We start from the raw sequence: 14,170 nt of genomic DNA, 5'->3' as shown, positions 1-14,170 counted from the left end.
TTTTCTTGAATCATATGCTTTCCACTGGCTTGGTTTTGGTACTGTTGACCTCCTTTCTCTAAAATTAAACCAGTCTTGGCATGTGATTGATACGAAACACTGAGAAGTGTTTTGCTTTGTTTTTATTTTTAATGTCCTGTCCCACTTCAGTAGGGACATCTATCAGAAACTAATGTGCTTGTCTAATATCATCCTATTTCTTTCTCTGGACTTAAGCAGCAAGAGCGTGTTAACGTGCTGTCTGAGAAAGCAAACAGAAATTCAGCGCCACGGGCTCCACTCCCTTTCTGGCTGCAGCAGGACAGCTTTGCCTTGCTTAATGCTGCTCAAACAGCTGAAAACCGAAACCTTATGTATTATGCATACAAGTAGTTAATTTTTAAGGTGGTAGAAATTGGTTAAATAAAGATCAGTGTTCATAATAACTTAATGGCATTTTACTGGCAGAGAGATTTTTATTCTTGGTTGTTTCACTGGAAGGAAAAGTTTGCAGGAATCTTGTCCTGTAGGAGAAGGAAGGAAACATAGGAAGGAAGGAGTTTTGTAAGTAACTGGCATTTTAGCCAAATCAAATTTTCTTCCTCTTTAATAATGAATTTATAATATCTGCAGAAAAGTTTCAAAATTAATCCTTTAAGATTCAGAATTAAACATTTTGTAAAGTACATCTGAAATATATCATATATTGTATCTGGCACATAGTATGGAGCAATGACAGTCTTGTTTTGAACACTTTACAAGACACCATAATCTGTGCAGTTTTTATAGTAATAAACATACTTTTCTGAAGAGCTCACGTTGTATAAGGTGGGTGAAAGATATTGTTTCATAGTAACTGTAGTGGAATCCCTTTCACTTGATTTAAAGGCTTAATATAAGTCTTGCTTCAGCAAGTACTTCGGTGCCTGATGCAGAGCGTGGGGCAGTCATTTCAGTCTATGTGGAGAATGAGTCCAATTAAAACAGAACATGGAGAAAGGTTCTTTTTGGAGGCACCAGCTTCCAGTTTGAAGACCTACAAATGTGCCTGCCTTTGCCATTCCCCACCTGCTCTATGCATCAATTGCACAAAAAAATGTATTTGCCTCCAACAGACTATTTTTCTTTACATTAGGGTATTTGCCTATTCCACTTAGAGCATAAAGGTGTAGTATGAAATTGTTAGGTTGCTTTCACCAAAGGGTGAGCATTGAGTTTCTGCTGAGATATTGGGATCTCAGGCTCTGTTCTAAGACTGGTTTTAGTTTTACATTACCTGCATTGATAAAAACAAATTGACATATTCAGGCCCAGCAGCATCCTGGGTTGCTGGGTCAGATACAAGTGAGGCAAACAGGATCTCATCCTTCCTTTTCAGTAGCTAGTGCTGTAACTAACATTTGCATTAGGACCATGGAAGTTTCTGTGCTGGATTAGATTTGTGGCCCATTTGAATTAGTAAATTATTTTGAGGTACTTTAGAAGCAGATGGGAAAAAAAATTCAAGTGAGTCCTCAGCAATTCTAACAAATCAGTCCACTCATTTTGTTTGTTTGTGTCAAGGCACTGCTGTAGGACCAAAGACTGAATGTTTAATAACCCTTTCAAAACTGAAATTGATTGTCATTACTGCATACTTTGCCCTGATAGGAAAGATTTTATGTGCTTTTACAGTATCAGTCCAGTCCCTTCTGATTTTGTGTAACAGAAGTAAATACGGCCGTTTAGATTCAGTTTCATGAACATCTACCATTGCACAGGTGAGCCTCCAGTAAGAGGGGAAGTCGTATCCTGCCCATGGGCTCCTGCCCTCTCCCTGTCCTCTTGTGTGTCTGAACTGTGAGTCAGATGAGAGAATGTGTTTAGATGAAAACGAACTCAACAGAAAAACTTGCCAGACTGCTAAAACCTGGAGGCTGGAGTGGAGTGAAAGAATAGGGAAGCAGGTTAAGGGCACAAAGGTGGAAATCAGAGTGCATTCCATTCAGGGCAGCCTGCACTCAGATCAGCTTAAAATAATAATGACATTGCAGTTCTACTCCATCTTGACATTCTTTATTTCTAATGGACTGTTTCAACCAATTTGGTCTGATGCTTAAGTTACCTCTAGAGAAATTTTCAGTAGGAATGCTGTGCTGTGTGCATTGTAATGTTTGCACTGTAGCAGTCTTCTGCAGTATTTCTTAATAAATCATGATTTGGTAGCCTCTCATCTTCTGCATACTTAAATCCCAGCAGAACCCTTGGGTATCATCTGGACTTGTTGACTTTTTGGAATTTAAATTAGCAGTTTCTTCCAAAATTATGGAAAAATAACATCCTTAGAGTACAGATGTCACCGACATTTTCTCCAACTAAGACTGCAGACGCAAAATAAAACAAATTACCCATGCAAAAGAAATAAACCCCAAACCTTCCGCAGACAGGCAAACAAATGTCTATGATTCTATGATTTTATTTAGAATTTCAGGAATTCAGAAATGACTTAATTTCCTTTAATATTCCCCGCCCTCCTCTGCCCCCGTCTCCCATGAAACACCTCTTCAGTTTGTCATTGGATTCTCGCTACTTGTGCCTTTGGAGAGTGCTGCTGATCTTAGGTGTTTGTTCCTAGGGAATCCACTTTAGCTCCTATAATTTCCATCTTTCCTCCTCTTTATTAGCGTCACTGAGGTTACTTCTTAGAGCACAGAAGGATTTCTCTTCTGACTCAAGTAGCCTCTTGAGTGACGCAGTCTAGTCACATTGGTTTATTACCACTGTCCCGGTTTCCTCTTTGTTAGTGCACCTGATTGTCCTTGGTAGACTGCTTTTGATTCTCTAGTTTCTAGCAAAAGCTCAAAATCAACTCAGTCTAAATAATGAGCATAATACAGTTTGTGTGAAGCTCATAGGGATGCTAGCTTCATAGCTATCTTTTTTCAAAACGTATTTCAGTACTTACAGAAAGTTTTAATTAAGATTTTTTCCTGTCTTCATTATATATTATCACAGAGCAATATTTGAGGTAAAAAAAATGAAATAATGTAATAGAAAGAGTCTATCTTGTTGAGTCACTTAGATTAAGAAAAACTAAACATTTTGCTCGGAGTATTGTTTTTCTACCTAATGTACTACATGCACGTTGGATTTATCTCTGTCTATTAAACTCCTCTTACATAACTATCTGGGAAATGTTGGTTTAAAAACTGCATTTTTAAGCAGCATCTCAATCAGTAGATTAGAAGAGCTATTCAGATTTAGTAAATCAAGATCATTTGGAATTGTAATAACAAAAATCTTTTTTCTTTAAGAAATATAAAATTCTGACCCTTTGTTAGACTGAGTTAGATCATAAATGTCACTGATTCCTAGGGGTCAGTATATTCTGCCTTGACATATAATATTTTTGTTTGAGAAGAGGGTTCAGCAGGCAGTCTGTATTTTGAGTCCTTAAAAAGTCATTTCCAGCTGTGCTTTCCAAGCTTAATAAGGTGTGATAGTTAGAAGGGAAGGAATACCAACACCCGATGGGAGAGTTAAGGATTTGCCTTTATTTTTATGAACCTATATAAAGAGGCAGAATTACCAGAGCGATGGGAGATAGAGGAGTGGCTATAGGACGCTAGCCCCCTCCTCTAATTCCCTCCCTGACTCCGCTGAGCAGAAGTGACGGGAGCGGCAGGCTGTGTGCCGTGCTGCTCTGAAGGCAATGCCTGTCGTGGCTGCATCCAGCCCTGGCGTGGGGTGTTACAAGGTATTTAGGTCCTACTTCGTTTAAAGCACAAGTCTTCTCAAAGTTAACAAAATGTTGTATATGTGCTTTTAAAATCTGCTGCGGTAGAAATGGCAGTTATAAATACTATACTCAATAAATCTGTTAGGGTTAATATAACACTAGTTTTACTCCAGTGCTTTAAGGTTAAAGCAGAAGGAAAGCTGACGAGTTTTAACCTGGGCCTCGGTCCCCAGAGACTGTGCTAACTGGGAGGTAAGCCACTGTCTGCTTAATTCCTGAGAAGAAGACCCGAGTACCTTATGGCCCATGTCACCCTCACCTCTGATCATGACCATGGTGTTATCGACTGACTGTGCACAGCAAGAAACAGAATAATGATTGCACAAGTGCCTGAAGCAAAATCCTACATTTGCTGGTTCCTGGGTTAATAACTGGTAGTATCTTTGTTGTATTTCATGTGACATGGTTTCTTTACTAACTAAAATTGGCCGGTTGGAACATGTGAGTTCCACTGTAATATTTTAAATAGACTGGATCCTAAATGCACCCTGCTTCTGGCTATGATCTAACCGCCCTTGTGTCAACTGCCCTTCTGCTCAGTTTCATCACGCTGTCCGTGATGGCAGCATCCCTCCTAGGAATACACCGGTGTGGCTATTTCTAATATTATGTTGTCTGCTTAGACCATAAAGACTATCCAAAGGTGCATATCCTGCCTGTGCTGCAGCTTCTGCTCTCATGTAGGAAGGGCAGGAAAGCAACTTGCAGGTGTTTCTGCTGTCCTTAGGAAAACTGTTTTTCTTTTGAAAACGGTATAATATATTTGCTAGGGCTTCCCTGCGGGTTAGAATAGCCGCTAAGAGCATCTGTAGTGGGATGTCTAGCCACTGAACTCACAGAAAGGCCCTCTGTTTTCAAGTCCTGCTGAAATGCATTGTCCCAAAGCGTTTTGTTGGGATTGCAGAAAATTTGGAACGAAGCTGCAGATTTTGGCAGTTTAGCAGGAGGTGGCTGCCAGTCTGAGGCACAGATGGAGGTATTTGGAGAAGCCAAAGCAGCATGGTCTTTCTGTTCCCTTCTTAAAAGCATCAGAAGGATTAGATTTTTAGCACTTCAAATGGCTTAATTTAGATTTTGAGGTAAAATACAGCAGGGAGAAACAGTATCTTTTTTAGTTCTCTGTAGATTTAGGAGATCAGAAACATATTTTAATTTTATTGTGTTTAAGCAGCCTGGAGTTGCAGAATACAATTTTGTGATCTAAGTGAACTCCACAGCAGATCTTGTCTTTTTGGGCTATGTAAGTCTTTGGTGATATTTGCACCTTTTAAAATCTCATGTTGCCAAGAAACTACGTCAGAGTTTACTATGGCAGTAGACTTAGTCTGTTGCTAATTCTTTGCACTTTTTTTCCCTCTGCAGCTGAGAGGAAGGGGTCAGAAAAGTTACCTTTGCATTCAAGCCACTTGCTGATTGAAGTTAGTGGGAGTTTAATATTAGTTTTCATAGGTTCATATGCAAGGCCACCTGTAGATACACAGCCCAGTCGCAGCAGAAAGCTGCACGGAAGTAAGGGGTGAGTGTGGCTGCTGTGGGCCCTACCAGAAGCAGCTTTGTAAGCGTGCCTGCTTGCCGGCCTTCGTTAACAGCCTGCGCAGTGTGAGGCGTGCCGTCCTGCTGCTCGGCTGTCCTTTCGCTTCTCTGATCCATTTTTAAACAAATGCATACAGACAAAAGCATTTGTGGGCCTATTCTTAGTAGACTAAAACCTATTTGACATACTGTACCATTAAGAGGGTTGATTTCCATTAAGAGAGTTGATTTCCTTTATACCTTACTAAGCTTTATGCAATACTTTCTAAACTTTTTGTTTCAGTTCCTTACACAGTGTTTTTCATACGCAGGTACAGGGATGTTCTCTCTGCATAGCTGTGAAGTGACTCACTTGGAATTTTGTGTTCAGTTGTGAACGTGTGGTTGCTAAAATTAATCTGAGGCTTAGATTAGTTTATTGCGAATAAACAAAAATAATTGGCTATTAAAGCAAAAGGTTATTTGGCAAAGATTTAGAGGTTCAGTTAGCTGAGTCGGAATTTAAGTCTGTGCCTTAATAACCTTACTGGAAGGACATAAAAGGAAGATAACTCTGTTAGGAAGTCATAGTGGGCTGATTGTAAATGGAAATAGTGGAACATTGTCTTATGAAGGAAGTAACTGACACTGGATGAAATGCCTTGGCCATTACTTTGTTAGTTTTATTGCTTGTTTCAAAAGAAACAGTGGAAGACCTGCTTGATTGAGCCTAGTTCTGAAATACATGTAAATGAGAGTAGTCCTGTGTTATCTTGGACATAAGCTGTAGTGAAAAGGTCTAGGCTACCTTCATTTGGGGAATCGGGATGATTTAAATCTAGAAAGATTAAAAAGGAGGGGGGAAAAAAAAGAGAAAGGTTGTTTAACTTTGAAGATTCTTCAGGTTCACTGGGTACCTTCCTAGACTGCTTTTACATTTCCCTGCAGACCTAATCTAAGGCACCCAGACATGTTCAGAAGTATTCATTTTACAGTTTTAATTATCCAGTTCTCACCTAATTTGTGTTGTAATTCAGAGTTTTAAGTGGAGAAGTGTGTCTGTTCTTGGAGGAGCCTAAAGCAGTAGGTGTTCTCAGGTCGTACTTTCCGTATTCCAGAGCATGAATTTCAGAGCAGTGGCAAAAACGTGAAATGGGTGTGGGTGTAAATGCATAGTATTGGAATGATGTGAATTCTAGCCCTGTCTAAGCTGTAGGTCTTCATTAGACTAAAGGAAGTTGAATATAGTTCCTGCATCCCAAGTGAGTGTCACTAACAAATCAAAGGTGTCTGGGAAGAGGTCACTAGTTAGGTTAGGTCAGGGGTACAAGATCAGGCAAAAAGCCAGCAGGAGGGAACATAGAGATCAGGGACCTTAGGGAGTGAGAAAACCTCCCTGTGTTGAGTTTTATCTAAAATTGTCCCATGTGGAAAGCCTACGTAGTCTAAAGAGCAGGCATTATAATGTCACCCCCTTTAAAGGAAAGTGAATGTTTCTGGAAGAGAGGATGTCACAGATTCAAACATCCTTTGATAAAGGAAGTTGAAGTGTTGGGTTTTCTGCTTGCTGGAGTGCTCTCATGACTAAGTGGCCGTTACTGAAAGATGAATTTTAATTGTCTGGTTAATCCTTTGGGACTAGGAGATTACTTCTTGCCCCTTCCTGCCCTGTGACTAAGATTCTGGAGTTTCTAGAACTCATGCTGTGCACCTCTTTGGCAGTGTCTGGGTCTAGAGAAGTGCAGTGAAATAAATTCAATATATTCAGTATCCAGGTTTTATTGAGCAATAATATTTTGATTTTCCATTTTTCTGCTGTAATAGATTACTTTGATGTACTCTATTGTCAAGTCTTGTACGCAAAAATGTCCCTTGGAACTAACTGTAACTTCTAAATGTTTCAGCATGTTTAAAATGTTCCATTATCCTATATCATGCTTATCAATGCTTTGTTGCTTTTATAGATTACCTTTCTCAAGGGATAGATCTCTCTGGAATAGAAGTAATTGAAAATGACCTGCTCTTTATTGCAAGAGCTCGGCTTGAGGTGGAAAACCAGGCTAAGAGGTTGCTTGAGCAAGGTGTGGAGACTCAGGTAAAATACACTTTATTCTTTATTTCCTTCAAAAGTGAAGTGTAAAAATACTTTGAGCTTGATTTCCTTTGTTTTCCATAGCATCATCTAATGGAGATTAAACATGACAAAAGTCTTACATGAGAAATTCTCACATATGAGAGTATCCAGACAAATTGAAAAAAACTGGCCTTGCTTGCAAGAATAAATTTTTGCAGGATCTCATCATGAAATTTGGGAGAAAGTAGGTGCTGGTGTGAAGACTTTAACTCTAAACACTGTGATAAACGCCTGATGATGGACAGGACTTTCATTAAGCACAGTATACTACATTGCCAATATTGCCATTGCTGATATTGCCAGGTTTTATAGATAAATCTGAAAAATGCAGTTTTGTAAAACTGTAAGAAGATTTCTGCGTTTTAGCTGTGTGGTAATATATTGAAACAATTTGAAAGATTTCCCATTAAAACTTTAAAGGACATTTTAAACTTTGAGGTAAATATTCACTGTAGGGAATATAAAAATGCATATGCATAATTACATTCATCCATACTAAATGTAATTATCTACATTTTTAATAACCTGGCTACATCTGTTTTTAACTATTTGTAGTATCATTAGTGCTATCTTCTTGCCTTTTTAAAAATTAATGTTCTTTTGTCTATACTTTTTAGTATTCTTTTTAAAAAAATATTTTAAGTCCCCATTACTACAGCCAGAGGAAAAATCTAGTACAAGTGCCTATCAAATCTGGGTTTTAAGTTAGAGAATAAAGAGGATTAGAACAAGACATTTTTATGCTGTTTGTTGCCAATGGTTAAACTTACCTGTAAGTCAGTATAGCACTAGTTTATCCTATTGAAGATTGACATGAAAACAGAACATACACAGAATGAAAATTCTCTTCATTAAATTGACTTGGTTAGATAATTGAGGACTAAAATTATCAGTATGTCTCAAACTTTTACTTGGACCTCTCATTTCAAGTAATTATTTGCAATAAGAAGTCATGATTGTGGTAAATACCTTTGACTGTTTACTGATAGCAAAATGGTAGATAAAAAAAAACCCCGTTTTTTGTTGGTTAGTATTCAAATGTTGAAACTCCTGGCTATTTGAGCATGTTGCCAAACTGTGATTGGGCTTGTTACAAGCTATAAAGCATATGTGACGTTAAATAAACACTGAATGAAGATAGAGCCCAAGAAAAAGCAAGTGGACATTTATTTTAAATGTAGCGAAAGTCTTCATCAGTGTGTACTTCTTCTAGTTTTTCCTGTCAGATTTGACCTTCTCTGATAATTTTCTCTTCATATTAAATACTAAAATGGAACTGACAAAGAAGCCCTGGGGAAATCAATCCCACTCCACTTGAAAAATAGACAGATTTATTAGGTGTTCCAGGCTGTATCCAGGTAATCAAGAGATTATTAAAGTATATGCCTGTTGTGCTTTAGCCAGGGGCCTGTTTCCAGCAAATGGAAAATTGTTTGAAAGAACATTATTAGTGCTTAGTCATTTCAGAAGTGGAGATGTTTTCATAAGAGTTGTTGGAGTATGCTTTACAGGTTTGTTGTTGGGTATGATTTGCAGTTTTAATGCTGGAAAAAGAGTGTGTTTTAGAAAAAACACCTGCAGGCATTCCTAAGAAATGTAGAATTTGAAATATGACTAGCAGATAGTATGTCTTTTATTCTTATTATTGTAGCTGTGTGTTTTATTGACAAGCTGATTTACGTTTATACCTTCCAAGCCCTGAGATTTGCCATATGACAGCATGGGAGCTTCATCTTTTCTTCTCCATTTTGTACCACGGAATTCCTCAGAAGGGTTGTCTTCCTGCTAGTGTCTATTCTGGTGGCCAAGTCTGTACCTTTGAGAATAGTGCATCTGTATTTGCCCAGGTGGTTCTTCAGTTACTTGATATTCATATTTGCAATTGCAATTTTAGTTTTCACGCTTGCTTTGATCTGCTGTGTAAATAACACACAAGATCAGTTGCCTATGTAACTGCGAGCTGTATTTCTGTATTTCATCTAGTACTTTTCAGTGATGCCTTAAGAAGAACGTTAATCTTACATCTCCATTTTAGTGTATTTCAGTGATGTCCACCTGGAAGAGAAGCAGGAAGTGGAAATATGTTAAAAAAAAACCCAAACTCTAGGTATATTCTTTTAAGCAGAAGTAATTAGAACTTGGTGAATGTCTTTTCTAGAATTCAACTTTTTTTTAAGACTATTTTTTAAAGGAAGGTTTTGGATAAATTATGTGATGTTTGTCATCCGGTTTCCTTTATTTAAGGTGTGGGCAAATTTATTTTCCTACCTAGCACGGATCTGGAGAGAGTTTAATTAACTGCTAATTCACTGAAATTGTTCTGGTGATCATGTAGTGAAGTTTCTTGATCATGTTAGAGAAAGAGAAAAAAAAGTGTAAGCTTAATAACTGTCCTTTGTCCAAATGAATGTTAAATTGTGTCTGTGGGGTTTTTTTTTTATATATAGATTTAAAAAAAAAAAAAAAAAGAAGAGCTTTACTAATTATAATCTCACAGAATAAAGAAGAGGGGGAAAAAAGCCCCAACAGAAATAAATCATAAACTCTCGTTCAAATGCTGGATTTGTATACACAGGATAAATGTGTAAAGAATACAATCTGAACAAAAATGTCTCAATTAATTTCAGTGTAACATCTTTATACTGTTACCTCTTTGAACATATTTGGGAGCATTTTGGATTTTCATACTGTAACTGACTGAGTAAAATTTGTTTTGTGGATTGTTCTGTTTTGCATTCCTTTTCCTCTAAGCTGTCGTCTCTGGGACAAGTACAGGATTTTTTTTTCACATGAAAAAATTATTAACTAGATCTATATGCATAATTGTTCTTGACTAGTGCTATTTAGCACCTGAGAAAAATGATGAGAGGATGAGGTGTGCATAATTAACCAGTTGTCTGGACATGATTATCAAGAAGGTGCTCAATTTATCTCAGAGTTCCCTAAACTCAGGGCTTGTGTAGTCTTGCAGTGTTATGGCAAAACTGGTGAAATTAATGTGAAATCTTTCACAGACCAGCATTTAATCTTGTGTCAAGGATCTCTAACAATAGATATTCTTTGTTATCCTCAAGGGGTTGAAGGGGAAAGTATGCACATAATTGACCATTTTTCCGGACGTAATCATCAAGAAGTTGCATAATTTATTTCATTTCTGGGTCCTCTGAGCTGAGTGCTTATGTAGTACAACTTGCAGTGTTACAGCAGGATTGGTGAAATTAATCTGAAATCCTTCATAGGGCACTGTTTAATCTGATGTCAAGGGTCTTAAACAATGCATGCTCTTTATTGTCCTGTGGCAGCATTTTCCAGTTGTGCAAATGCACTTGGAGTTGTTTGAGATACTCAGATATTAAGAATGACTGGCATTGGGCTCTGTTTGTCACCTTTTTTGGTGAAACTTGCAAAAAGATTATAATGTTGGATTTTTTTATTTCTGATTATTGCTGCTAAAGGCATGGATGGCTCTTGCAGCACTACTGTCTGGGCAAAGTCCTACAATATTGAGTTTCTCATTTTCATTCTTACATACTTTAGCAAGAGTATATGTTTCACTGAAATATCCTTTTTTCTAGATTAGTTTATGGTATTTTAACACTTTGATTTAAATAAAAGTATGCTTGCTAGTTTTTACTAGTTTAGTGTCATGTTCAGATTTGAGTGCTTTATAGTAGAATGGGCTGTGCAAGTGTATGAATATGCCGTCTGCAGTTGTTGGCTCCATGGAGACCTGCTGGACTGTAGAACAAAATCTCACGTCGTAGCAGAATGTCACTTTATGTGCCCCATGGTCGTGTAGTGCGCCTCTTAGTGTTGATTTTTAGTTCATTTGTCTTAGGATGTGTTACGTTGCCCACACTTATGTACTTGCACTAGTCAAAAGAAAAAATTTAACTTCCAGATGTTTTTGCCTACACTTTGCTGCTTTTACATATTAACTATTATATTTTGTCATATCTTTTAAATAATATAAGCTCTTACGTACTTCAGAATGTCAATGGAATTGACTGTTGTGTAGATATGCATAACTGCATATGTATGCATGATTACAAAATGATCATTCTAATAGCAAATAAAGTAGAAAAATATGAGAAAATGCCTCCAATTTGGCACACAACCAGTCATCTTTTTATCCATATACTGTAGGTTAACCTCATAAAAAGTCTGGAAAAACTAGAGTTGAAGTGCTACCCAGAGTATACTTTTTTTTTAAAAGTCAAAGAGTAGTCATTGCTTTTGTCTTTTTTTGTGTGTGTGTGTGTGTTCTGACATTTATTTCTACTTTGAAAGCTAGAAGTTGGAATTTAACCTCATCACTGTCAAAAATTTAACCAATATAGTACACTTCAGGCAGTAGATGTTATGTTTCCGTATTATTCCACAATCTTGATTCCCTGGAGGAGATCCTGATGGAAACTAGACTGAGACAGCTATTTCATAATAAAGTGATTGACTACAGTATGATAAAGAAATGGAAGGCATTTTTGATTATTCAGTTTGAAGTCAATTACTTGAATCTAGAATAAGAAAACTGAAGTATTATCCATAAAAAGGAAAATTTGAACCTGTTTGCTACTTTTGGCATAGGGTGAGGGCGGTAGCTATAGTTAACTTTTAATCATATTTTTGCTTAGTAAAGACAGATGATGAGATTCAAAGCTTTTTATTTCAATTCATGTTAGCCACCTATTTTACTGCTTTTTGTAATTCTAATGTAGACAGAGAAGACTTATTTCAACATGTTATAGCTGTCATATTGGCTTTCGTTGTAAAATATCACAATGGCATTTGAGTCTGTTTATTTAAAAGCCTACTAGCTCATGCTATTTCTCTTTTTTCTTTTACAATAGTTCTGTATGCATATAGAAAATTTTCACTTTACGTGCTTATGTATCTTTACAAGTTTTACTCTATCCTAACCTTTAAGTTTCTTTGTCACAGAAACATACTCGTGTTGCATTATTCAATTTTATATTTCATCTTCAATATTACGGTTATGATTTTTGTGATCTTGTTAACTTGCTAAATCAGATTCCTTCATTTCACCATCTGGTGCACGGGTCTACTGAAGGAGTTTTCAGTAAATCTAAATTATTTCTTCCTTAAACTATTCTGTTAAGATGTGATAGAGCAACGTATGGCTCATCTAACAACCAAAAAATATCTTCCAAGTATGTGTTAGTTATAACCTACGTCTGAATGGTAAACTTCATGAGGATTAGCGAAACCTTACGAAATTTTCTCTTTACTATTCTACTCTAAAACCAGTTCATTTTATCTTAAAGTATGATCTAATAGAACTGAAGTGTTAACCATGCTTCAGTAATTCAGAATCACCAAGCTAAACACCAAGCATGAATTTATACCTTTGAACTATGGATTAAAATAAACCACAGATTTCTCTGCAACATAATCGGCTGATACTGATATAACCTAGAATATCCTTTCAGTTTCCATAGGAACAGATGATAGAATGTTTTGAATCTTTGAATAGCTAAAATGAATGTCTGGCTTCAATATAGTTCACTTTTATTTTGCAGCTTGCAACCTCTGCATGTAAGGGCTAAAACTGTGCATAAAAAAAGAAAGGTGGAATATTGACATAGCACATATAAAAATATTTTTTGTAGCTGTAGTAATAACAACAACAATAATAATTATAGTTTTAAAATTACTTTAAGGTATTTCTGTGCCTAGTTCTAGAGTGTTCGTTCTGTGTTTTATTATACAGGTGCAAAAAGTATTTCCAAATCCATAGGAAAAGAGAAACTATTAATTATTCCTGTGTCTCTTTAAATGTTTTACAATAACGAAAAAATCTGTCTCGTAGGTCGTCTCATTGCTTTGTCTCCCTGCATTAAAACTGTTATAGGTACATTTTCTCATTGGAACCATTTGTACAACACAAGAAAGAACTTCATGTAGCCAGAAAGAAAAGATCAGCAAAACTGTAGTGTGTTATTTAGGTGACATGGCAAAAGATGGTAATCCAAGAACAGGCAAGGAAATGTGCTAGCTGTAGTAGTACTTGTTTTATTAGATGTTTGACATCTCTTTCTTAACAGATCATGTTCCTAAATGAGAGGAGATGTGCTTTGCGTGTAAAAACATTAAGAACATTTAAAAGATACCTCTTTGAGATTAATGTGTATGTAACTCCAGTGTTGATGCAGAGGGAAAATATGGAGCCTTGTTAACAAACCATTAGGAATATACGTGCCTGCAACCTGAGGCCTCGTGAATGCTGGTACAAACGCTGGTGTGTGAATGACTGCTCCACACTTGGACTCTTTTCATTTGTTATAACTGCAGAATTTAAGATACTTGATCTTTGAAACATTTTGTGTGTGGAAATTAGGATGATACTGAAAGTGAAAAAGAAAAAAAGAAAAAAGAAGCAAAATGAGGACAAAGTAGCAAGTTAACTTGTGAGGGTTTCTATTTTCAGTGCAACAGGTTTTTGGTCTGTCAATGGAGCTACATTGTGCTAATGTAGTTCAAATAGCAACTTTTTCAAATATCCATATTCCAAGACTATTTTCAGCTGCCGTTAATATAGAAGACTCATGAGAGCAGTAGCTATTGGAACATATGGGCAAGTTTAATAGCAGCATTTTGCAAATAGAAGGATGTAAAAATAAAAGTAATATCTAGGTCTTTCCTGCTCGGTATTAGAGTATAATTTACTGTTGTAAATGTGCAAAGGACACTGTGTCAGCTGTTACTTTCTGGATATTGATCCTCTTTTAGTAATGGTTCTGGTTTGC

General features: G+C 36.7%; 1 protein-coding gene across 1 annotated transcript in view; it reads left to right on the top strand.

The window, feature by feature from the left end:
* Window positions 1-14,170, top strand: part of COG5 (component of oligomeric golgi complex 5) — a 187,734-nt gene that overhangs the window by 70,148 nt on the left and 103,416 nt on the right. Inside the window, exon 7 of the mRNA XM_086746499.1 lies at window positions 7,234-7,364. Coding sequence (XP_086602625.1) covers window positions 7,234-7,364 — 131 coding nt within the window. The remainder of the gene's footprint in view (window positions 1-7,233; window positions 7,365-14,170) is intronic.

This window comes from Chlamydotis macqueenii, chromosome 1, assembly GCF_036417535.1.
Source record: "Chlamydotis macqueenii isolate bChlMac1 chromosome 1, bChlMac1.mat, whole genome shotgun sequence".
Classification (NCBI taxonomy): Eukaryota; Metazoa; Chordata; class Aves; order Otidiformes; family Otididae; genus Chlamydotis; species Chlamydotis macqueenii.
This window is presented reverse-complemented; position numbering and strand designations above follow the sequence as displayed.